Source organism: Micromonas pusilla (assembly GCF_000151265.4).
Source record: "Micromonas pusilla CCMP1545 genomic scaffold MICPUCscaffold_16, whole genome shotgun sequence".
Lineage (NCBI taxonomy): Eukaryota > Viridiplantae > Chlorophyta > Mamiellophyceae > Mamiellales > Mamiellaceae > Micromonas > Micromonas pusilla.
Genome location: NW_003315897.1, coordinates 754,186 through 776,401, shown reverse-complemented (window position 1 = coordinate 776,401; position 22,216 = coordinate 754,186). Strand labels below are relative to the sequence as shown.

The 22,216-nt window shown below is 66.8% G+C and overlaps 11 protein-coding genes across 11 annotated transcripts; 7 read left to right on the top strand and 4 right to left on the bottom strand.

Annotated features, from left to right (window-relative positions):
- Window positions 1-64: 64 nt before the first annotated feature.
- On the top strand, window positions 65-1,779 carry MICPUCDRAFT_49168 (uncharacterized protein; the record flags this gene model as incomplete). Its single annotated transcript, XM_003064252.1, has 2 exons — window positions 65-979; window positions 1,167-1,779. Coding segments are annotated over 2 exons (1,527 nt in total), but the record flags the coding sequence as incomplete, so codon positions are not given.
- Window positions 1,780-2,705: 926 nt separating this feature from the next.
- Window positions 2,706-4,255, top strand: MICPUCDRAFT_66438 (uncharacterized protein; the record flags this gene model as incomplete). The annotated part of the gene is made up of 1 exon (XM_003064251.1): window positions 2,706-4,255. One exon carries the CDS (start codon window positions 2,706-2,708, stop codon window positions 4,095-4,097), a length of 1,392 nt encoding a protein of 463 aa, XP_003064297.1. The 3' UTR covers window positions 4,098-4,255.
- A 150-nt stretch (window positions 4,256-4,405) lies between these two features.
- Window positions 4,406-5,359, bottom strand: MICPUCDRAFT_3244 (uncharacterized protein; the record flags this gene model as incomplete). Its single annotated transcript, XM_003064066.1, has 1 exon — window positions 4,406-5,359. A coding segment is annotated over one exon (954 nt), but the record flags the coding sequence as incomplete, so codon positions are not given.
- A 508-nt stretch (window positions 5,360-5,867) lies between these two features.
- MICPUCDRAFT_23296 (uncharacterized protein) lies at window positions 5,868-7,570 on the top strand (the record flags this gene model as incomplete). The annotated part of the gene is made up of 2 exons (XM_003064250.1): window positions 5,868-6,640; window positions 6,829-7,570. Coding segments are annotated over 2 exons (1,515 nt in total), but the record flags the coding sequence as incomplete, so codon positions are not given.
- An 824-nt stretch (window positions 7,571-8,394) lies between these two features.
- MICPUCDRAFT_54150 (uncharacterized protein) lies at window positions 8,395-10,770 on the bottom strand (the record flags this gene model as incomplete). The annotated part of the gene is made up of 1 exon (XM_003064065.1): window positions 8,395-10,770. The coding sequence occupies one exon, from the start codon at window positions 10,768-10,770 to the stop codon at window positions 8,395-8,397; it is 2,376 nt and encodes a 791-aa protein (XP_003064111.1).
- Window positions 10,771-10,886: 116 nt separating this feature from the next.
- Window positions 10,887-11,962, bottom strand: MICPUCDRAFT_66433 (uncharacterized protein; the record flags this gene model as incomplete). Its single annotated transcript, XM_003064064.1, has 1 exon — window positions 10,887-11,962. The coding sequence occupies exon 1, from the start codon at window positions 11,892-11,894 to the stop codon at window positions 10,887-10,889; it is 1,008 nt and encodes a 335-aa protein (XP_003064110.1). The 5' UTR covers window positions 11,895-11,962.
- Window positions 11,963-12,123: 161 nt separating this feature from the next.
- On the top strand, window positions 12,124-12,752 carry MICPUCDRAFT_54148 (uncharacterized protein; the record flags this gene model as incomplete). Its single annotated transcript, XM_003064249.1, has 1 exon — window positions 12,124-12,752. Exon 1 carries the CDS (start codon window positions 12,150-12,152, stop codon window positions 12,750-12,752), a length of 603 nt encoding a protein of 200 aa, XP_003064295.1. The 5' UTR covers window positions 12,124-12,149.
- Window positions 12,753-12,841: 89 nt separating this feature from the next.
- MICPUCDRAFT_66431 (papain family cysteine protease) lies at window positions 12,842-14,835 on the top strand (the record flags this gene model as incomplete). The annotated part of the gene is made up of 2 exons (XM_003064248.1): window positions 12,842-13,764; window positions 13,966-14,835. 2 exons carry the CDS (start codon window positions 12,842-12,844, stop codon window positions 14,702-14,704), a joined length of 1,662 nt encoding a protein of 553 aa, XP_003064294.1. The 3' UTR covers window positions 14,705-14,835.
- A 1,537-nt stretch (window positions 14,836-16,372) lies between these two features.
- MICPUCDRAFT_54145 (uncharacterized protein) lies at window positions 16,373-18,183 on the top strand. Its single transcript, XM_003064247.1, has 4 exons — window positions 16,373-16,474; window positions 16,710-17,229; window positions 17,424-17,585; window positions 17,764-18,183. Exons 1-4 carry the CDS (start codon window positions 16,382-16,384, stop codon window positions 18,075-18,077), a joined length of 1,089 nt encoding a protein of 362 aa, XP_003064293.1. The 5' UTR covers window positions 16,373-16,381; the 3' UTR covers window positions 18,078-18,183.
- Window positions 18,184-18,366: 183 nt separating this feature from the next.
- MICPUCDRAFT_37644 (translation initiation factor SUI1) lies at window positions 18,367-19,653 on the top strand. Its single transcript, XM_003064246.1, has 3 exons — window positions 18,367-18,465; window positions 18,763-18,911; window positions 19,075-19,653. Exons 1-3 carry the CDS (start codon window positions 18,441-18,443, stop codon window positions 19,270-19,272), a joined length of 372 nt encoding a protein of 123 aa, XP_003064292.1. The 5' UTR covers window positions 18,367-18,440; the 3' UTR covers window positions 19,273-19,653.
- A 25-nt stretch (window positions 19,654-19,678) lies between these two features.
- Window positions 19,679-22,022, bottom strand: MICPUCDRAFT_54143 (uncharacterized protein; the record flags this gene model as incomplete). The annotated part of the gene is made up of 4 exons (XM_003064063.1): window positions 19,679-20,225; window positions 20,399-20,824; window positions 21,015-21,281; window positions 21,426-22,022. 4 exons carry the CDS (start codon window positions 22,020-22,022, stop codon window positions 19,731-19,733), a joined length of 1,785 nt encoding a protein of 594 aa, XP_003064109.1. The 3' UTR covers window positions 19,679-19,730.
- Between the last annotated feature and the right edge of the window lie 194 nt (window positions 22,023-22,216).

The following is a 22,216-nucleotide window of genomic DNA, read 5'->3' as shown; positions in this document are numbered from 1 at the left end:
CGATCGAATAGATCTCTCGTCGGACGCGATCGAGGCGGCGATCGACGACCTGTACTCCGAGGAGATGGACGCCGTCGCGGCGCCCCCCGCGGCGTCGGCGCCTGCGGCGACGCTCGACTACGCCACCCCGGGCGCGCGCGCGACCGCGCCCACCACCGAGCTCCCGCGGGCTGGCGACGACGCCCCCGCGCCAACCTCAGATCCTCGTCCGACGACGTCCGGCGCGGCGTCGCTGCGATCGGGTATGGAGACCGGGGACGAGAGCGACGACGAGGACTTCGACCCGAACGCGCGGAGCCCCGGGGACGACGGCAGCGACGACGACGGGACGACGCCGGAGAAGGACGACGACGACAGCGACGACGACGACGACGACTCGGACTCGGACTCGGACGCTGAAGATTCCGACGCCGAAGCGCGACGCACGCTCCTCGCGACGCTCCCGCACCGCGACGCGCCGACGCCGGCGGGCTCCGAAGGCGGCGGCGGTGGCGGCGGCGGCGCCAGCGCCGCGGAGACGGAAGACCTCGTGGACAGCGACGAGGAGGACACAGACTCCGACGACGACTCGTCGTCCGACGACGATTTAGAATCCGTCTCGCTCGTCCCCGAGGACTCCAACGCGCTCGACGCGTCCGTGAGCGCCCGCCGCGGCGCGCGCGACGACGACGACGACGAGACCGCGGACGACGCCGACGGCGGGGTCACCGCGAGCGCGGGGGCGACGCCGTGCACGTCGGCGGTCGCGCGCGCGGCGTTCAGCGGCGTCGGCGAGGAGGTCACGTCCCCCGGCGGCGGCGGCGGCGCCGCGCAGTCACTGAAGCGGCCGCACTCTGGCGCGCGCGACGACAGCGACGGCGAGACCTCCGACACCGGGATGATCGCGAAGCGGACGCGCGCGCACGTCAACTTGCACGACGTGGACGTGGACTACCTCGAGAAGATGATGCCGTTGCCCGCGGACGAGGACGCATATCAGGCGCGTTCTATACACTGGTTCCCATACGACCCCGTTCGCGTGGTGAACGCCGATCCTTAAGGACTTTTGCCGGCGCATCTCTCCGCCCACCCCTCGCTGGTTTCAATCCCCGTCCTCGACGCCTTTCAACTCCAACTGACGTCTTTGAACTCCACCCCGACGTCGCTTTGTATGGAACGGCCCTCAGTTTTTCGACGACGACGAGGAGTACGCGAACTTTCTGAGCGCGATCAGTTTAGATTTCAACGTCCCCGCGCCCGGTGAGGGCGGCGGCGGGGACGACGGCGACGACGAGCACGACGATGATGACGATGACGACGACGATGACGACTACGCGCTCGTGGACCCGAAAGCCGCGCGCGTGGATCGGAGACTCAAGTCGCTGAACGAGCTGCAGAACCTGCCCCCCGCGCAGCGGCGGACGAAGCACCGAAAGAACGAGCCGTACGTGTACAAGCCAAAGTCGGAGAGGCCGCAGTACAAGGAGCGACCGATATACAGCACCGTGCGCACGCGGAGGATGCTGCGCGTCGCAGCGGAGCAGAGACGCGACGCCGCGGTCGCCGCCGCCGCGGGCGCGGCGTCGCTGCCGCGAGGCGTCAGCGGCGGCGACTTCTCCCCTTCGCAGATCGGCGCGTTGCACGGGATGGTCCACGATCACGTGCAACTCTTGCTTCAGACCTTCGCTCGCACCGCGTGGAACCCCGCGCCGGAGATGCAGCAGGTCGCGCGGCAGACGCTGGACAACATCAACGCGATGGTGTACCTCACGACGTCGCGGCTGCAGGCGAAATCGCAGCGGAAAGATCCGCCGCACGCGGCGAGCTGTTTCAGAGCACCGCCGTCGGCGGGGACGGACTCGGCGCCGTGGTGGCCGAAACCCCCGGGGCAGAACGTGTACACGGTTCTGGACGTCGCGCCCCTGCGCGGCGCGCAGAGGTTCGTCATGGACGTCATGCGCGGCTGGCAACGGTGGCCCGTCCCGGCGGGGCCGGCGATCGCGCCGCCGCCGAGCGCCGCGGGTTTAGACGCGGAGGCGGGCAAGGCGGCGGCGGCTTCCGCGGAGCACGCGTTCGCGCGTCTGTCCGAGTTGTTCCGCCCGCACGGCGAGGGCGCGGACCCGCGGACCGCGGCGACGGACTGGAGCAAGGAGGACGGCGTGCGGTGTCGACGGAAGCCGCCGCCGCACGAGATGGTGCCGTTTTACGTCCGCATCCCGCGCGTGATCGTGGACGCGTCTCGCGTCTTGGCGTCGTGCGCCAACCCGAGGTTGCTTCCGCGCGTGCCCGACTTGAAGCAAACCCTAAACCCTGAGAAGCTCGCGTGGCTCCCGAGCGAGGACGCGCTCCTCGCGCAGGGGATCGAGCAGTACGGGTTGGAGTGGGAGAAGATTCACCGGCAGCTGCTTCCCACGAAGGGGGTGAAGGCGATCGTGCAGAGACAGAAGAACCTGTGCAGCACCGCGCGGAGCAAGGGCCCCAACGCGGTGAAGACGGCGAAACAGAAAGTCCTGCAGCCGCTCATGGCGAACGAGATCGCGACGATCCAAGAGGCGCTGTTCCGCATGGGCGCGAGGCAGGGCTCCGAGGATTGGGAGTCGATCTGCGCGCGTTTCCTGCCGCACCGGCACCCGTCGTGCCTCGAGCGTCTGTGGCGCGAGGCGCACCCAGATCCGCCCCCCGCGGCGGGCACCGCGCACCCGAGCTTGAGTCGCGCCGCGATCAACATGATCCACCCGTCGTTCCACACCGCGGCGACCGTGGACGCGCATCGGAGCGTGCCGAGGACGCCGCGCGTCGCGGAGCCGACCGCTCCGGGAGGGGGCGGCGGCGGTTCCGGCGGCGGCTCTGGTGCGAACGCGGCGAGCGTGGGGTTCCATCCGTCGCTGTTCGGCGCCGGCGTCTTGTGCTCGGGCGGCGGCGGCGGCGGCGGCGGCGGCGGCGGCGGCGGGTCCCCGACCGCGGTCGTCGTGCATCCGCCGCCGCAGCAGCAGCAGCAGCACGCGCACCAGCCGCACCAGCCGCACCAAAACGACGCGCACCCGCTGCCGCAGCCGCCGCGGGGACCGCTCGCGTCGCTTCTGTTCAACGAGGACAGCACGCTGGGGTCGTTCCCTCCCGGCTTCGACGTGGTACGCCACGCTAACGGCGCGCACGGAGACCAAATCGGAGCGTCGCCCGCGCGCGCGACGGCAAGCGCGTCCGACGTCGCGCTGACGCGGCTGCTGCTCGGCGGGGACGAGACGCAGGACGCGAGGGAAGCCGCCGCGGTGGCCGCGGGCGTGCCGTTGCCGCTCCTCGCGCCTCCCGCGCCGGCGCCGACGAACCCGAAGAATCCGAACCCGAATCAAACGAATCCAACGTCGACGACGCACAACGCGTTCGCGACGTTCGAGTCCGAAGACGTCATGGATAGCGACGACGACGACGACGACGGAGGAGGACGCAACCCTAATAAAACCTCCGCCAAGCCAGCCGCCGCCGCGCGCGCGGAACGCGAAGTCATCGACGAGTCCGACGAGGAAGAGCCGTCGCCGAACAAGGCTGAACGCGAGGAGATCGCGAGCAGCGACGACGACGACGACGCCGACGTGGAGCGCGACGCGCTGGAGGACAGCGACGACGAGGAGATGGCGACGGCGATGGCGGACGGCGACGCGACGCTCGCGGACGCCGCGGCGATCATCGCCTCGCTGGACACAAACCCGCCGCCGTCACCGCCGGCGCCGGTGCCGGCGCGCGGGGGTACTCTGGCGTCATCAACAAACGCGGGCGCCGCGCCGACGACGATGACCGGTATCGTCGCCGCGATCGAGCGGAGGGATACCCCGCCGGTCGTCGCGGCGGCGGCGACGACGACGCGGTCGCCGCTGCGGCCGGTGGTTCCGCACAAATGGCAGCCCGACCATGATCGCGCGATCATCATGGCGGCGCACGAGACCGGCGACTCGATCGAGACGTGGCGGCGCCTCGCGCGCGAGTCGACCGCGGTGGGCGGCGCGACGGCGAGGGACGTCGAGGAACGGTTCAGGTTTTTACGCGAACACGCCAAGTCGCAGCCGTGCGCGACGGCGCGGTCGTATCAGAGGAGAGCGGGGCCGCGAACGGGGAGTCAGTGAGCGAGGACGAGAACGCTCCCCTAGGTACCCACGACGCCGCGTCCGAAACGAGAGGAGGAGGGAGGAGCTCCCCAGTGGAGGGATGGATCATTTATAGCAGAGAGCGCTCGCGCTACGCGTAGAAGAAGGAACGTTTCTTACCGATGAACTTCAACGAACGACCGCTCTCATCAAAATAAAATCTACAGCTCCGTCCCTTTCCCCAGACCGATCTTCTCGAGGACGTCGTTCACCTGCAACAAAACCCCCATGTCCTCCGCGGGCAGCTCTGCGCCCGGGGTCGACAACCCCAACCCGTCCTCGCCCGGGTCGTCGATGAACGCGAACGCGGCGCGCAACGACGCGCAGTCGCCCGGCACTGGCGCGTCGTAATGCGCCGGCGCGATGGTCTCGAACTGGCCGCCCCAGTCGTCGCACACCTCGTTCACGAACCGCCGCGTCGGGCCTTTCCCTTTGCTGAACACGAGCGTGCGAAGGATGGGCGACGGTATCAGCCGGTCGCTGATCTTCTCGAAGCTCGCCTCGAACCCGGGCTCCCACTTCAGCTTCCCGTCGTACGCTCCGCCTTTGATTTGCGACTGCCGCGACGGCCCGAGAAACGACACGACGAGCGACGCCTTGGCCCACCCAATCTTCAAATTCTCCTCCGTGTCCGCCGCGGGCGCGTCCGCGGGGTCGTTCGGCGCGAGGTTTAGCAGCCGCTCGCGGCTGATCACCTCCGGCGGCGTCGCCGGGATCGACAGCACCAAGTCCGTGACGATTAACGTCTTGGACGCCGCGTGAAGAAACACGGCTTCGACGTACGGGTTCGCGCCCGCGCTGTCCACTCTCAGAACCTTATAGTCGATCTCGTCCGCCCACGGCGGCGCGACGTCGTCCGCGCCGCGATCCTCCGCGCGCTTCAAGACGCCGCCGCTCGACGGGTCGATCCCGAGCAGCGGCAGCGGGAGATCGATCGGTACACTCCAGATCCCGTCGGCGACCCAGACCCTCGCGTTTGGATACCGGCGGCAAAACGCGGGAAGATACACCTTATGCTCGAGCGCGTACGTCGGCAAGACCACGTGCGACACCGGACCCAGCGCGTCGATCGCGCGGAAGAACTCTCCCGTGGGCGCCTGCGGCGAAAACACGACGAGCGACCCGTCCGCGGCGAGCTTCACGACCGTCGTGCGAACGTTCATCGCGAGGACGTCGAGCGCTTGCTCTTGCTCGAGCGACCAGATGATCCCGTCGACGATGGGTCGCGTCACCGTGCGACGCTCGCCCCAGCCAAAGTACGGCTCCCATATCGGCGGGAACGCGTGGAAGAACGCGCGGTCGGGGTCTAAGCCGTCCGCGGTCCATCGCGCCGCGGCGTCGGCCGCGGGCGCGGCGGTCGCGACGCCGGCGAGAAGCGCTCGGCGCGTGACGAGCGACGACGACGTTTTCGACGATGGCTTTTGTTGGTTGGCGTCGGTCGTAGTGTCCCCGCCGCTCGCGCGCGTCGTCGTCGTCGTCGCGCGGTGCGAAGACGCGCGGCGCCTGGACGACGACGACGACGACGACGACGCGACCGCGGTAGAGACAGAGCTCGCGCATCGCGTGGCGTGCGTGGACATCGTGGTCGGCGCGTCTGCGTGTGGCGCGCGCGTCTCACCCTGCCGCATCATCGTGAAATATTGGGTGTTTTCCCAGCCGGCCGCCACGTGTAAAAACTTTATCTGCATCTCGTGGCAGACAGAGGTCAGAGCAGAGCCGCACCACCCCGCGGGAAGACGCGCGCGCGCGATGCGCGCGGCGGCGCCCTCCGCGACGGCGACGCCGCGCATCGCGACGGCGTCGCGCCGTGACGCGACCCGCCGCGACGGTTTCCGACCGTCCCGCGCGCGGCATCGCCGGTGGACGACGAGAAATAATGATGACGTGCGTCGTCGCGCCGCGCGCGGTCATCACGACGACCGCGACCTCGACTTTGACCCGTACGCGGACGACGGCCGCGCGGGCCCGCCGCCCTCGCGCGCCGCCGCCAGTCACGGTCGTCATCAGTCCTCCTGGACCGCGACGGAGACGTCGCAGGACGTCAAGGGCGTGGACTACCTCGTCGAGCTCGGGAAGCAGAGCTCGAACACGAACACGGAGGTGGGCGCGAGGAAGGGCATCATCGACGACGTCTTCGCCGGCACCGCGAACGCGAAATTCAACCTCGGCGCGGACAGCGACATCGCGTCCGGACGACTGCGATACCGCGACGTCGAGCACGTGCGATCGTTCAAGAACCTCTTCGGGGACTTCCACGTCCCGCCGCTGTTCGTGGACAAGGTGTCGCTGCACGTGGCTAAGAATCTGATGGCGGATTCCGACAACCCGGGCGCGTCCGCGAATCCTCTCGGAGGCCTCACGAAAGTGCCGCTCATCTTGGGCGTGTGGGGCGCGAAAGGGTGCGGCAAGACGTTTAACCTCGAGCTCGCGTGCAAAGCCTTGGACATAACCCCGGTGGTGATGTCCGCGGGCGAGCTCGAGGACGAGTGGGCGGGTAACCCCGGGCGTCTGATTCGCTCGAGGTACGTTCTGTACACTGGTCCCCATACGACCGCGTCGGCGTGGTGAACGCCGATTCTTAAGGACTTTGCCCGGCGATTCTCTCCGACCACCCCTCGCGTTCAATCCCCGCCCGCGTTGCCTTTCAACTCCGCTTCTGACGCCTTTGAACTCCACCCCGATATCATCGCTCGTATGGAACGACCCTCAGGTACCGCAAGGCGGCGGAGATCATTCGAAACCATGGGAAGATGTCGTGCCTCATCATCAACGACATCGACGCCGGCGTGGGACGATTTAAGCGCACGCAGGCGACGGTGAACACGCAGATGGTCATGGGAACGCTGATGAACCTGTGCGACCACCCGACGCAGGTGTCGAACGAGGAGGACGACGAGATTCACGAGTATCGAGAGGAGGAGAGAATCCGCCGAGTGCCCATCATCGTCACCGGGAACGACCTCAGCACGCTGTACGCGCCGCTCCTTCGCGACGGGCGCATGGAGAAGTTTTACTGGCAGCCGACGCGAACGGACATCGCGGACATGGTGCACGCGATGTACCGCGACGACGACGTGAGCCGGGAGACAGTGGAGCGGCTCGTCGCGAGACACGAGGGTCAGCCGCTCGATTTCTTCGGCGCGACGCGCGCGCGGATGTACGACCGGTGCATCGTCGAGTGGGCGGAGAGCTTCCGGAGCGAGACCCCGGACCCGGTGACCGGGCAGCGGCACGTCACGAAAGCCATGGGCGAGCACCTGATGAAGAACAGGACGCGCGAGCGGCCGGACGACGAGCACGACCCGGGCGATTTCGTGCTCTGGAAACCCGACTTTACCGTGCAGGACTGCTCCGAGGAGGCGCTCATGCGACACGCGGACGACCTCGCGCGCGAGCAGCGGCTCGTGAACGAGAAGCGCCTGAGCGAGGACTACATGAGAACGATGAAGGACTGGGACGAGGTCGTGAGGGAAGATCCGAGCAGGAGGGAGAGACCGCCCCCCGAAGTCGTCGCCGCGGAGACGATGACGGACGAACAACGCGCGCGGCAGGAGGCGCTCGAGAGGAACGCGACCGAGGCGATGCGCGCGGCGCAGAGACAGCGCGACGAAGAGAGACGAAGAAACCCGCCGCCGCCGGAGGAGAAGAGTTCTCGCGCCGCGCCGCCGCCGCCGAAACCGCCGAAACTGAAATTCGATCGCGAGTGGCCCGTCGTGGACGTCGCGACGGCGTTCGACGCGTTCAAAAACGACGGCGTGACGCTCGTCGACGTCCGCGGCGCGCGCGATCACGACCGCGAGGCCCCCGTCGGGTCCGTGAACGTCCCCGCGGTGATCATCACCGGTCGACCGATGCACTGGGAGACGAAAGTGAACGACGCGTTCGAAGACGCGTTCGCCGAGGCGCACGCGGACAAGTCGAAACCGCTCTTGATTCTCGGCGGCGCCGACGCGACGGGCGCGCCCGACGGCGCCGCCGTCGTCCTCGCGCGTCTGCGCGCGAAGGGCGTGTTGGCGGGGTACGACGACATCGCGGAGGTGGACGGCGGGTACGAGGGATGGAACAAGCGGTACACCCCCGCCGGGAAGAAACGAACGGGAAAGGCGAAGTACACCAACGTCGTCGGCGCGCCGGGGACGATTTGCGTGGGGAGCGAGATCATCACGCAGGAGGACGGCGTCTTCGAGGGTCTCATGGGCGTGAACGGATAGATAGAAGAAGAAGAAGAAGAAGAAGAAGAACGTCGCATATCACGTGAAGATATCATAAGGTTCAACTACAAAAACGCGAACGCGACCCGCGCCGCCGTCGCCGCCGAGATCGAGGGAAACGCGCGAACTTTCGCGGAGGACCCGCGTTCGCCGCCGCCGCCGCCGCCGCCGCCGCCGTGCGCGCGATTGCCCCCGCGCCCGCCTCTGAACCGCGCGACTCTGTTCGCGCGCGCGGGCGGCGGCCTCGCCGCGGCCTCGCCCGCCGCGTTCGCGGGCGTCTCGATCCCCGCCGCATTTTCCTTTTCCTTTTCCTTTCCTCTCGCGGCGCCGGCGGGCGCGGGCTGCCTCCAACCGCGCGCCCGCCCGCCGCCTCTCCCGCCGCCGCGACCGCGCTGTCCGCCGCCCTGTCCGTTGGCGGTGTTTGCGCCCCTCCCGCCGCCGCCGTCTCGCTGGCCGCCGCGTCCGCCGCCGCCTCTCCCTCCCCCCCCCCCAACGTCTCGAGGCGCGGGCGCGCGTTCGCCGCCAACCGCCCATCGACTCACCACCGCGCTCGCGTCGCCGTCGTACCTCCGAATCTCTCGCATGAGCTTCCCGACGTGACGGCACCCCGGCGGCGCGACCGTCGTCGCCCACGCCGGGATGTCGTCCTCGGCCGTCAGCGCGCTCGAGTCCAAGCCCGGCGGGTCCGAGCTGGGACCATGGTGCCAGATCAGCACCGGCTGGTCCGCGAGCGTTCGAATCGTCTCCTCGTCTTCGGAGAGCGCGCCGTCGATTGACGCTCGCGCCACCGCGCCCTCGAGGTCGTTCAGAGGCGGCGGCGGCTTGTCTTGCTCGTGCTGCCGCGCGGTGCTCATGTGCGTGAGGTGGCGGCGGTTGAGTTTTCGGAGAAACTCTTTCGCGACGTCGCCGCCCGCGCGCGCGGCTTTGCGAATCTCTTCGTCGCCGCCGGCAAACTTTTTCGCGAGCAGCACCTTCTCCGCCCTGCTCCCGATGCGGTCCTTGTCCATCCCCGACCTCGGCTTCATGATCCCGCCAGGGCCGCCGCCGCCGCCGCCGCCTTCCGCCTCTCTCTGAATCACGCGCTCGAGCGGCCCCGCGGTGATCCGGTGCTTGATGCACGTCACGCAGTAGTCGTCGCGGAACAGGTGATACACCGGGCTCCCCGGATCGACGAGCGGCCGAACGCCCCGCGCGAGCAAGCTCCGTCCTCCTCTCGGAATGACGGCGAGCGAGTACGCCAGCGGGGTGATCGGGAACCGGTTCAGGTACGCGATCGACGCGCGCTCGGGGTCGCGGAGAGGGTCAAGCGTCGGGTCGTACGTGAGCGGGATCGAGATGAAATCCGCGACGTCCACGGGATGCACGGGCGGCAGTTGCGTCCGGCCGCCCGGGTTGGCGTTGGCGGCGTTGTTCCCGCTGTTGTTGCCGTTGTTCGCGCTGTTGCCGCCCCCTCCTCCGGGCGCGACCTTCGCGGCCGCCGCCGCGGCCGCCAACGTCGCCTTCGTCGCCTCGTTCAAGTCCGCCTCGCTCATGTCGCTCTTCGAATCCGTCGTGGGGTAGACGAAGTTGTACCCGTAGTCGAGGCACGCGCCGGCGTAGTACATCTCCAAGACCCAGCCGACGGCTTGGACGTACTCGTACGCGCGTCGCGTGCTCTGCTGCGGGTCCGCGCTCGCGCGGAGGACGCCGCCGACGCCCGCGACGTTCGCAACGCGCGGCTCGACGACGGCCGCTTTCACCGCGGAGGAGGAGGAAGACGCCGCGTCATCGTCGTCTTCGTCTTCGTCGTCGTCGTCGTCGTCGTCTCCCGCGTCGTCGTCGTCGTCGTCGTCGTCTCCGAACCACGCGACGAGCGCCGCGGCGGCGTTCACGGACCTCTGCACGTCCGCCCTGGGCCGTAAACCGTCGTGCACTTGCCGCTTCACGTACTCCGGGTCGGATAACACCTTTGAAAAGTCCCGCAACATCTCCCAGTGCACGGGCGGCGGGTGTCGAAACGCCATCTTCCCCGCCGTGAACGCCGCGCCCCGCGCGTGCCCGTCCCCCCACCGATACACGTCCTCGCTCAGGTCCCGCTCCGTCGGCGAGGGGAACAGAGGCGTGTCTCTGTACTTCCCCCACGCAACGTCCTTCGCGACGGAGTGGTTCGAGCTCGAGGGGATCGCGACGTCTACGCCGTCGCCATCCGCGGGATCGAGGAGCTCCTCCTCCTCGTCCACCGTGATCCACGGTCCGGGCTCGCCCGTGCGCAGCTGCCTGTACGCGCGCCACGAGTACTTCACCCCGAATCTCGACCCGGGCAGGTAGTCGTTCCCCATCATCACCGCGAGCGCGACGAAGTCCCTGCGCGCGCCCGCGATCCCGACGCCGCGCGGGAGTTCGTCCGCGAGCGACGCGTTAAACGCGGCGGCGGAGAACACGAGCTGAGGGTAATTGTCCATACGAGCGAACGTCGGGGTGGAGTTGAAAGGCGTCAGAAGCGGAGTTGAAAGGCGTCGAGTTGTGTCGGGATTGAAAGCGAGGTGTGGGCGGAGAGATGCGCCGGGAGAGAAAGTCCTTAAGAAACGGCGTTCACCACGCGAACGGGGTCGTACGGGGACCAGTGTGAGATAGAACGCACCTTGGAAGACAGCACGAACACGTTGGCGGGCTCCGCGGTCAGCGCGAGCAGCAGCGCGTCGCTGTCCTCGCTCACGATGAGATGCGAGTGGCCCTTGAACCGCGCGTTCTTCTCCCTGGTCTTCATGCTCCGCAGCACCTTCACCTCGCCCTCGCCCGGCACGCGCGTCCCGGAGATTTCAAACAGGACGCCCCTCGGGAGATGGTTTCTCGACAGCAAACGCGTCGCCGCGTAGTACTCAAGCGCTCTGTCGATCCGCAGCGCGAGCGTGGACCCGGGCGTGAGCCCGATCTTCAGGAGCCGCGGCGCGTCCTCGGAGAGCGGCACTTTCTCGCCGCTCGACAGGCGGATGCGTCGGCGGCGCTGCGTGATCGTCTTCGCGATGGGCGCGGGTCCGTCGAGCGCGAGCGTGACGGTGTACTGCGGGCGCGTGAGGCGCATCGTGCGATCGAGCAGCGCGAAGAGCTTCTTGAAGAACGCCTCCTCGGTCTTGGTGTGATGCGCGGCGACGTGGAGGACGTTGTTGACGTCGACGTAGACGTGGTCGTACGTCCCCAGCTGTGTGCGCTGTGGATCCACGGGTCTGCCGCCGCCTCGGCCCGCGGTCCCTCTTCCGCCTCGACCTCTTCCTCCTCGGCCGCCTCCGCCGTCGCCCTGGCCGCGCAAGCCTCCGTGGGTCTCGAAGCACTCCGGGTACGTCTTCTGCATCCACTTTCCGAACCCGCTGCCGACGCCGCGCATCGTCGCGAGCGACCCGCGTCCGCGTCGTCGCGTTTCGTCGTCGTCGGACGGCCGTCGCGCGACCACCGCGCTCCGACGATGATTCATCAGATGAATAATCGTCGACGATAAAGACGCCGACGACGCCGACGTCGACGACGCCGACGACGACGACGCGACGGCGCGCCATCGTCCTCCGCCCCCGGGGTCCGCCATCCCCGCCATCCGAGCGGCGCCGCGCTCGCGCTCTCCCCGTCCGCGGCGAGTCGAAGACCTCCTCCTCGTCTTCCTCGCGCCGCGTCCTGTGCGCGCGAGCGACGACGACGACGACGGCAGACCTAACGAGCGATTTGCTGGTAACGAAGGTTCGCGATCTTCCTGTCACGTCAGCGCGTTCCGGCGACTTCCAGTCTTGGCGCGAAGAGATCTGACGTCACTTCCACATATCCGCCCGCGCGCGGCACGACCCTCGTCCTCGCGATGCCCGCCCCAACCCGCGCCGTCGCGCGCGCCGCGACGCGCGCGTCGTCGCTCTTCGCGCGACGCGCGCTCCTCGCGCTCGCGCTCTTTCTGGCGCTCGCCCCCGGGAGCGCGCACGCCGCGCGACCTTTCGCGCGGTCGTCGTTTGAAAAGAAAAACCGCGTCGCGTCGTCCTCGTCCTCCGCGATGAGGGGCGCCTACGAGCGCTTCATCGACGGCGTCGTCGCGCGCGTTGCGGACGCCGCGAACGCCGTCTCCGACGCCGCGACCGGCCGCCGCGGGCACAGAGGCGGATGCCGAACGAAAGCGACGTGGTCATCCTCCTCCTCCTCCTCCAAATCCTCCTCCGGCCCGCGCGTTCGATCCCCGCGCCCGCACCACGAGATGGACGTCCGCGACCTCGCCGTGAACGTCTTCTGGGGCGACGTGAACGGCGTCAATTACCTCACGGAGACGCGCAACCAGCACATCCCGAAGTACTGCGGCTCGTGCTGGGCGTTCGGGACGACGTCGAGCCTGTCGGACCGGCTGAAGATTCAGGCGCGTTCTATCTCACGCTGGTCCCCGTACGATCGCGTCGGCGCGGTGAACGCCGATCCTTAAGGACTTTTCCTCCCGGCGTGTCTCTCCGCCCACCCCTCGCTGGTTTCAATCCCCGCCCGCGTTGCCTTTCAACTCCGCTTCTGACGCCTATGAACTCCACCCCGATATCATCGCTCGTATGGACCCTCGACCCTCAGAGGAACGCGACCTTCCCCGAGATCATCATCTCGCCCCAAGTCCTCATCAACTGCCGCGGCGGCGGCAGCTGCGAGGGCGGCAACCCCGCGGCGGCGTACGAGTACATCGCGTCGCGCGGTCTCCCAGACGAGACGTGCCAGAACTACGAGGCCGTCGACGGGAAGTGCGATCCGTACGGGCGGTGCGAGACGTGCGAGCCCGGGACGGACCCGGCGCCGTTTCTTCCCGGGACGTGCGCGCCCGTGGTTTCGTATACCAAGTACACCGTGGGCGACTTCGGCGACTTCGCCGAGGACGACCACGACGCGACCGGCCGCGTCACGACGCGCGCGGAGCGCATCAAGGCGGAGATCGCGACGCGAGGGCCGATCTCGTGCGGGATCCACGTCACGGACGGGTTCGAGGCGTACGCGGGTGGGATCTACTCCGAGAGGAAGTGGACGCCGTACTTCCCGAACCACGAGCTGTCGCTCGTCGGCTACGGCGTCGACGACGACTCGGGCGAGGAGTATTGGATCGGACGGAACTCGTGGGGGACGTACTGGGGCGAGGGCGGGTTCTTCCGAATCAAGATGCACGGCCAAAACCTCGGGATCGAGACGGACTGCACGTGGGGCGTCCCGAAGGAGATGGAGACGCGCGCGCCTACGACGCCGCCGAACCCGCCGAAAACGCCGACGACGGAGAAGAAGAGATCCTACAAGACGAACCCCGCGGTAAAAAAAGGGACGCACCACGACTACGTCACCCCGTGCGCGCGTCGCTCTCCGGTCCTGATCGAGACGTCCGTGAAGACGCCGGAGCCGCACGAGACTATCGGCGTCGCCGACCTCCCAGCGTCGTACGACGTGCGCGACGTACTCGGCGGCGTCAGGCGCGTTCTCCTTACACTGGTCCCCATACGACCGCGTTGGCGATATGAACGCCGATCCTTAAGGACTTTCTCTCCCGGCGCATCTCTCCGCCCAGGGTCCCTCGGTTTCAATCCCGACGCACCTCGGCGCCTTTCAACTCCGCTTCTGACGCCTTTGAACTCCACCCCGACATTCGCTTTGTATGGACCCTCGACCCTCAGCCTCGCGTCCATCAACCGCAACCAGCACATCCCGCAGTACTGCGGCTCGTGCTGGGCGCACGGGACGACGTCCGCGATGTCCGATCGACTCGCGCTGATGCGCGACGGCGCGTTCCCGGAGATCGACCTCAGTCCTCAGGTGCTCGTAGACTGCGTCACCGGCGGCGGCACGCAGGGATGCTCCGGCGGCGACCCCACGGCGGCGTATCAGTGGATCTTACAAAACGGCGTCACCGACGAGACGTGCCAAAACTACCAAGCCAAGGACATGGCGTGCAGCGCGATGCACAAGTGTCAGACGTGCGATCCGCCGTTCGCGGCGAACAACAAGGGGTGTTACGCGATCGAGGAGCCCGCGGCGAGGGTGTATCACATCAGCGAGCACGGCACGGTGTCCGGCGAAGAGAAGATGATGGCTGAGATCGCGACGCGAGGACCGATCGCGTGCGGCCTCTGCGTCACCCCCGAGTTCGAAGCCTACGCCGGCGGCGTGTTCGAGGACACGACCGGGTGCACGCAAGAGGATCACATCATCTCCATCGCGGGGTACGGAACGACGGAGGACGGGACGAAGTACTGGATCGGTCGGAACTCGTGGGGGACGTACTGGGGCGAGTCCGGCTGGTTCAAGATTATCCGCGGCGTGGACAACCTCGGCGTGGAGGATAACTGCGACTGGGCGGTGCCGATCGTGCCGGAGACGAACCAAGGGATCGGTGGACGGGACCGAGGAGAATGAAACGCGACGAACGAACGATCGATCGAACGAACGAACGAACGAAGAGACGACGACGACTGTATGATACGACGACGAAGCACGCACCGCGTCGCGACGACGATGATGTAAAACCATTTCATTTTTTTGAAGTCCCTTCGAGTCTTTTCCGGAACGCGCCCGAACCCTCCACATTTTTAACCAGCGGATCGCACGACGCCGCATCCTTCAACACGTCTACCCATCGCTTCGGCGACGTATTCCTACCCAAACCACCGGTTCCCAAACCAAAAAAGCCCAATGAATTCGCCCAGACACCGAATTTCGCGTCAGGAGACTGCGAAATCGTCTCGCCGCGCCTCACGCGATAAAACACAAAGTCCCGCAGCAGGTTCGTGGAGACTGTAAAACGCCATCTTCGCTTGTTCCACTCCGCCGCGAGTCTCGATCGTACGCCTGTGAGCTTCGCGAGCTCGTCCGCTTTCCGAGCGACGATATCATGGTTCTCTTTATCATCATACCCGGCCAAGTCGGGCCGCCGCATCCACCACGCGTATAAGCGCTCGGCGTTCAACCCTTTTTTCGTGCGCGGAATCTCGATCGCCGCGGGTTTCTTGCCTTCATTTGCATCGCCCAGACATAAGCCGCTGTACATCGAGATGTAGTGGTTGAACGCCGCGCCCGGCGGCGACGCGATCAACATCCTATCGTTCATTCCGAAGTATTGCTGCCACCCCGGCCCGTGGACTGTGTGCGGCTGGGGAGTACACGGCAAACGATGAAGCTGCAGTTTGGACGCGTACTGTGCATCGGGGCGGACGAGCGCGACGATATCGAAGGCGCCATCGTTATTTTTAGCTTCTTCGTGTTTCCGTCGAAGCGTGTTAGCCGACTCCCTCTGCGCAAATTGCACCAGCAACTCTTCAACGTACGGCTTACCCCACGCCGGCTCCAACGCTTTGCTCTTCTCGTACATCGCCCACACCGCGTCCACGCACGTACCCGGTGGCTTCGTCGGGGTCTCGACGACCACCTTCCCGGAGAAGGCTTCGCTTCCGAACGTTTCCTCGCATTTATTAATGAAAGCACCGTACTGCCACACGTCCGCGTCGTCACGTGCACTTACGAAGACGCGCACGCTGTGCCCGGCGTCTAGAAACGGTGCCACGACGTTCTCGCGTATACTGCAGTGCGTCACGTTCAGAGATCGCGCTTCGCCGTACATCAGAAGCGCGACGCGCTTTGGTCGCGCGCACTTTACCTGAGATGAGCCCGCATCGGCAGCGAGGTTCCAAATCAAACCGAGAGTAAGACACGCTAACGAATACGCGAACACTCTGTCGAACACGCGGGGACTCGCGAGAGGTTGACGCGCGATTCGTGCCGAACTCGCGTTTCGCGCAGCCATCGCGATCGCGGTGGCGAACGCGAACGCGACCGCGCCGCCGCGCGCCGACGCCGGGCCCTTCGCGCGTCCCGCGCCGACCGCCGGGGAGGCGTCGCGCGCGCGCCAAGCGCTGACGCAGACGCAGACGCGACTCCCGCGACCGCCGCCGCCGCCGCCGCCGCGACAGTTGTGCGTCCCGCCGCAAAAGATTACTGTATAACAAGATCGCGCTAAAACTGTCTGCTTGCCAAGTCAGCACGCTGATCGTCCGCGCGGCACCCTCCTCGCGCGCACTCCCGCCCGCACTCGACGACATGGCCGCCACGGCAACGAGCGCCTGCATCCGCGCGCCCTCCGGCGCGCGCCTCATCCGCCGCGCGAACGGCCGCACCGCGCGCCGCGCCAAGGTGCGCCCCACGCGTCGGCGCGTCGTCCCGCCCGCCGGTCCGCCTGAACTACAGTATCGCGCGAGCCGATCGCGTCGTCGGTCGATCTCTTCTTATCCTTCGCCGTTCTCCGTTCTCGCGCCGCGGCCTCCTCTCATCGACGCCCTCCCTCCCATCCCCCCCATTCCCCCCCTCCTCCGCCCAGGCGCCTCGCGCGCGCGCGGTCCGCGTCCAAGCCGCCGCGCCGCCCTCAAAGGTCCTCATCGTCAACACGAACGGCGGCGGGCACGCGAACATCGGCTTCTGGCTCGCCAAGACGCTCGCCGCGCACGGCCACGCGGTCACGCTCTGCGTCGTCGGCACCGCGGATGACAAAAAGATGCAGAAGCCGCCGTTCACGTACTTCGGCGAGCTCACGTCCGCGGGGGTGAAGACGATGTGGGCGAACCCGAACGACCTGGCGACGCTCCCGGGGCAGCCCGAGTTCGACGTCGTCGTGGACAACAACGGGAAGGATATGGACACCGTGGGGCCCGTCGCGGATTTCGCGGTGAAAGCCGGCGCGAAGCAGTTCTTCTTCGTGTCGTCCGCGGGGATGTACATCCCGACGGTCACGCCGCCGCACCTCGAGGGCGACGCGGTGAAGGAGAGCGCCGGGCACGCCAAGGTGGAGGCGCATCTCAAGACGATGCCGTTCAAGATGTCGTCGTTCCGCCCGCAGTACTTCACCGGATACGGCAACAACAAAGGCGCGTTCTATATATCTTACCACACTGGTCCCCATACGACCGCGTTCGCGATGTGCACGCCGATCCTTAAGGACAGGACTTTACCCGCGCGCGGGCGATTCTATCCGCACATCCCATGCTTTTTTTAATCCCCGCCCGCGAAGCCTTTCAACTCCGCTTCTGACGCCTTTCGACTCCGCCCCGACGTCGTCGTCGCGTCATCGTCGCGGAACGACCCGAAGACTGCGAGGAGTGGTTCTTCGACCGCATCGTGAGAGGGCGGACGATCCCGGTCCCGGGCAGCGGCGATCAGCTCAGCGTCGTCGCGCACGCGGAGGACGTCGCGACGATGATGGCCGCCGCGGTCGGGAACGACGCCGCCGCGGGGCAAATCTTCAACGCCGGTACGCGTTCGCGACGCCCTCCCTCTCTCTCTCTCTCTTTCAAAGCGGCGGAAACGTCCGCGCGTCGACCACCACACGATCCGACACGCCATCTCCTCTCGACGAATGGCATCACGATATTTACACGAACCGACCAATCATATCCCTCCACGTCACCACCACCGATCCGATCGACCAGTCACGAACCGCGCGGTGACGCTCAACGGGATGGCGCAGCTCTGCGCCGCCGCCGCGGGCGCGGAGCCGAAGATCGCCAACTACGACCCGAAGAACCTCCCGGACGGCGTCGAGGTCAAGAAGGCGTTCCCGTTCCGCCCGATCCACTTCTACTCCTACCCCGCGAAAGCGCTGGAACTTCTGGACTGGGCGCCGAAGCACGACCTCGCGTCGGATCTGAAGGAACGGTTCGCGTTTTACGTCGCGAGCGGAAGGGACAAGAAGGAGATGACGTTCGAGACGGACGACAAGATCTTGAGGCACATCGGGCGGTGAGCGCGTGCCCCCGCGGACGGAGGATGAGAGGCGGAGGACGTGCGCGTCGAACTTCGAGGTTTAATATCGGAGTGATACGCGGTATGATATATACAACGCTCGCGTCGTCGTCGTCGTTCACGCGCCGCCGCCCGCCAAAACCAAAACCAAAACCAAAAAAACACCGGCGCGTCAGTTTTCGTGAAGTCGTCAGAGTGCACTGCTCGGCTCGTCCTGTCCAGTCCGCGTCGGCATCGATTTCCGAACTGATGAAGCCGGTCGCCTCCGCCGGCCGCCCGCCACACCCGCGAGCGCGTCCGCCGCTAGTACCCACCCTCGGCTCCGCGCTTTCGCACGCACCCAAAAGCACGTTCTATTCGTGTTATGACCGACGCTCTCGACAGTCTCGGTGCGTCCTCGACCGTCGATCTCCGGCGCCGACGATCGCGACGCGCTTTTTCTCGGCCGCCCGCGGGGTGCCCTTCCTCCCTCTCATCGTTCGCCGCGGATCGCGCGCGCGCGGACGACGCGCGCCGCGTCGCCGTCGACGTCCCGCGCCGCGCCGTCGCTCGCGGCGCGCGATGTCGTCGTCCGTCTCCGCGCGTTCGTTCGCGCGTAGTCCTCTCGATCGCCCTCGCGGCGTCGCGCGCCGTCGTTTCCGAGCGTCGCCGCTGACCGCGCCGTGGCCTCGCTCTCTCCGCCGCAGGACCCCAATTCGACTTCGCCGACGACCTTGGAGGAGAGTCTGGCCAGAAAGCTAAGCAAGATAGCTCCAACGCCCAAGACGTTCAGTCTAACTACATCCACATCCGCACGCAGCAGCGCAACGGCCGCAAGTCGCTGACGACGCTCCAGGTGCGCGCGCGCGCGCGAGATCCCCCCCGCCCCGTCGTCGTTTGGTTTTCGTCGCCCTCAACGAATAATATTATTCTTTCGCCCACACCGTGACGAGGACCCTCCCGTTCAGCAACCTGTTAATTAACCCTCACCACTTAATTAATTAACCACACGTTCGCAGGGCATCAACCCCAAGATCAACAAGAAGGTGATCCTCAAGGAGTGCAAGAAGAAGTTCAACTGCAACGGCACGATCGTTGATGACCCGGACCTAGGGCAGATCATACAGCTCCAAGGCGATCAGCGGAAAGTCGTCGCGCAGTTTCTGATCGACGAGAAGATCGCGAAGAAGGACGTGATCAAGATTCACGGCTCTTAAACGCGCCGCGGCGTCGTGCGGGCGGGGTGATCGCGCGCGTGCAGCGAGCGCGTATTATCTCTGGTGAGTAACGTAACTGGCGGTATTCAGCCGTTACGCGCGCGGCGGCCCGCCCGGGGTAGACGCGGCTACGAAAAAACTGGCGAATCGGCGAGAGCGATTGACGAGCGATGAGATCTGACGCGGCGGGGGCGCGTAGTAACGTACGCGCCCTGGGCGTTTCGGGGGTGTTCAGACGACAGGGGAGACGGCGGAGACGGCGAAGGCGGAGTTTCTCTCTCTCGGACACGTGTTGTGATTGATAGCGTCTCTTAGTCGCCGAATCTCGGCGGAGCGCGAAGAAGGCATGAATTCTTTTAAATACATTCCTTCCTTCGCGAGAAGTACGCCACGACGACGCGGCCGCGCGACGTGGGGCCAACACCGCGTCACGTCACGTCACATCGCGCGCGGCATCACTACTCGATCTTCTTCCACTCGTTCCCGTCCGGGAACAAGATCCCCTTCCCCGTCCACTTCCCGAGCAGGTCCCTCGGACCGCCCTTCGGGGAAAAGTCGATGAAGATCTCATCCTCGGACCGCACGACCCCCGTCAGCGCCCACGGTCTCTGCGGCTCGCCGTTCAAACACCCGGGCGCGCCGTCCGTGCCGGTGACGTCCAGGGTATCCCCGGACCCGGACACCTCGCGCTTGCACCCGGGGTGTTTCGGATCCGCGTATTTTCCGACGAATTTCACCGACGACGCGGCGGCGGCGGGGACGTCATCAGACGCGCCAAATGGCGGCGCCGACTTGTCGATCAAACCGGTCACCTGCGTTCGCCGCGAGCCGTTCACGAGACGATCCATCCCCTCCACGACATCCGCCTTCACGATGACGTCCCCGGTCGCGAGCTGCGACAGGAACCCCTCCTCCTCGCCCCCGACGACGTATCCGAACACGGAGAACTCGCCCTTTCACGCGCGAACGTCGGGGTGGAGTTCAAAGGCGTCAGGTGGAGTTGAAAGGCATCGAGGGTGGGGATTGAAACCGTGGCCTGGGCGTAGAGAAGCGCCGGGCGAAGTCCTTAAGAAACGGCGTTCACCACGCGGACGGGGTCGTATGGGGACCAGTGTAAAGAACGCACCTCTTCGAACGCCATGCCGCCAAGACCCGCGCTTCGCTTGTCGAACTGGTAGATGAACCACTGATCCGGCGACGACGTGCCGTCCTCCTCGCCCCGCACCATCGCGATCGAGCCGTTCACGCTCAGCGGCAGCGTCGGCATCTCCTCGCCGCCCTGCACGTTCAGCGCGGACCGCCACCTGGGCTCGTAAAAGTCCATCGCCTTGACCTCCAGCGGCAGCGTGTCGTCGGCGAGCGCGTTGGTCACGTCCACGAGCGTCGCCGTCTCGCTCTTCTTCAGCTTGACGTCGTCGTAAAACCCGTTGTACACCTTGTTCACGAAGTTTCCCGCCGTGAGCGGCGCGTTGTATCCGTCCGCGACGACGCGAAGCGTCGCGGTTTTCACCTCGTCGCCGTTGACGAATCCGAACGTCCCGTCGCCGGCTTTCTGAGGGTCGTTCCATCATTCGAAGCGACGAATATCGGGGTGGAGTTGAAAGGCGTCAGAAGCAGAGTTGAAAGGCGTCGAGGTGTGTGCGTCGGGATTGTGAGCGAGGGGTGGGCGGAGAGAAACAAACGCCGGGAACGAAAGTTCTTAAGGAACGGCGTTCACCACGCCGACGCGGCCGTATGGGGACCAGCGTACGCAAGATAGAACGCGCCTTAATCGTGAGGTCCACCGTCGCGCGGCCCGTCAAACGCGGCAGCGCGTCGTACCGCCGCGGGACGTCGAACGGCAGCCCGGGCGCTTGAAGCACCCTGAGCCTGGACGTCGCGTCTAACGCCATCGCGACGCCGCGGTCGAACCGCTCGACGTCCTGCGACGCCGCGATCGGCCCGAGCTCGACGAAGAGTTGCTCCAACTCCGCGAGCGTATCCTCCGCGGTTTTAAACGCGTCGCCGTCCTTAGGGTCGTTCCATACGAGCGAACGTCGGGGTGGAGTTGAAAGGCGTCAGAAGCGGAGTTGAAAGGCATCGAAGGCGGGGATTGAAAGCAAGGGGTGTGTGGAGAGAGACGCCGGGCGAAGTCCTTAAGGATCGGCGTTCACCACGCCAACGCGGTCGTATGGAGACCAGTGTATGGGACGCGCCTTGGGCACCGGCTCCAGGAGCTTCGCGCGCTTCTCCCGCACGATCGCGAGGCTCGCCCTGACGTCGCCCTCCATCGTGCCCCACGGTTTCCTCTGCGGGATACGCAGCAGATACGCCGCCTCTTCGAGGTTACGCTGGACGTCGCCCGCCTCCGGGTTGACCGCGGGTACCGCGCGGCGCAACGCGGACACGCCGTTGCGCGGCAGGCGCGTGTTCGGGTTGCTTAGCGCCGCCTCCGCGGGGGCGGGGTGAGAGAGGAGACCGACCGCGAGGCCGTCGCCGGCGAACGCGGCGAGCGACGCGAGCGACGCCGGCGCGGGGGACGTCGCGAGGACGAGCGCCGCGAGCGCGGCGGCGACCGGATTCGTCGTCGCGGTCGTCGTCGTCTCGGAGGAGGACGAGGACGTGTCGACGACGACGGATCGATCGCGCGTCGTCGTCGTCGCGGGCTTCTTCGCGGTCGCCGCGGGGCGGACCGACGACGCGCGGCGGCGCGACGCGCGCGCGCGTCTCGGCGCGGAGACGCGCGGCGGCGTCGAGAGCGCGGACGACATCGAGACCGGCGGCGGACGCGCTGTGGACGACTGCGGTTGCGAAGATGGGCACCTTTACTCGCGATCGACGACGCGATCGATCGTTCGGACGCGTCCGAGAGGGAGGCGGACGGAAGCGCGTCGCGGTGAGCGATGCGGTCGCGCGTCGCGTGGCGTGTCGAAGCGAACGCGCGCGATCGATCGACGCGCGGCGA

Excerpts from the sequence above, each read along its gene's own strand:
- MICPUCDRAFT_54145 (XM_003064247.1), top strand. The coding sequence starts at position 16,382 with ATGGCCGCCACGGCAACGAGCGCCTGCATCCGCGCGCCCTCCGGCGCG. Across the intron at positions 17,230-17,423 it reads CTATATATCTTACCACACTG|ACTGCGAGGAGTGGTTCTTC; the intron begins GTCCCCATACGA and ends AACGACCCGAAG. Across the intron at positions 17,586-17,763 it reads GGGGCAAATCTTCAACGCCG|TCACGAACCGCGCGGTGACG; the intron begins GTACGCGTTCGC and ends CCGATCGACCAG.
- MICPUCDRAFT_37644 (XM_003064246.1), top strand. The coding sequence starts at position 18,441 with ATGACCGACGCTCTCGACAGTCTCG. Across the intron at positions 18,466-18,762 it reads CGACGCTCTCGACAGTCTCG|GACCCCAATTCGACTTCGCC; the intron begins GTGCGTCCTCGA and ends TCTCCGCCGCAG. Across the intron at positions 18,912-19,074 it reads AGTCGCTGACGACGCTCCAG|GGCATCAACCCCAAGATCAA; the intron begins GTGCGCGCGCGC and ends ACACGTTCGCAG.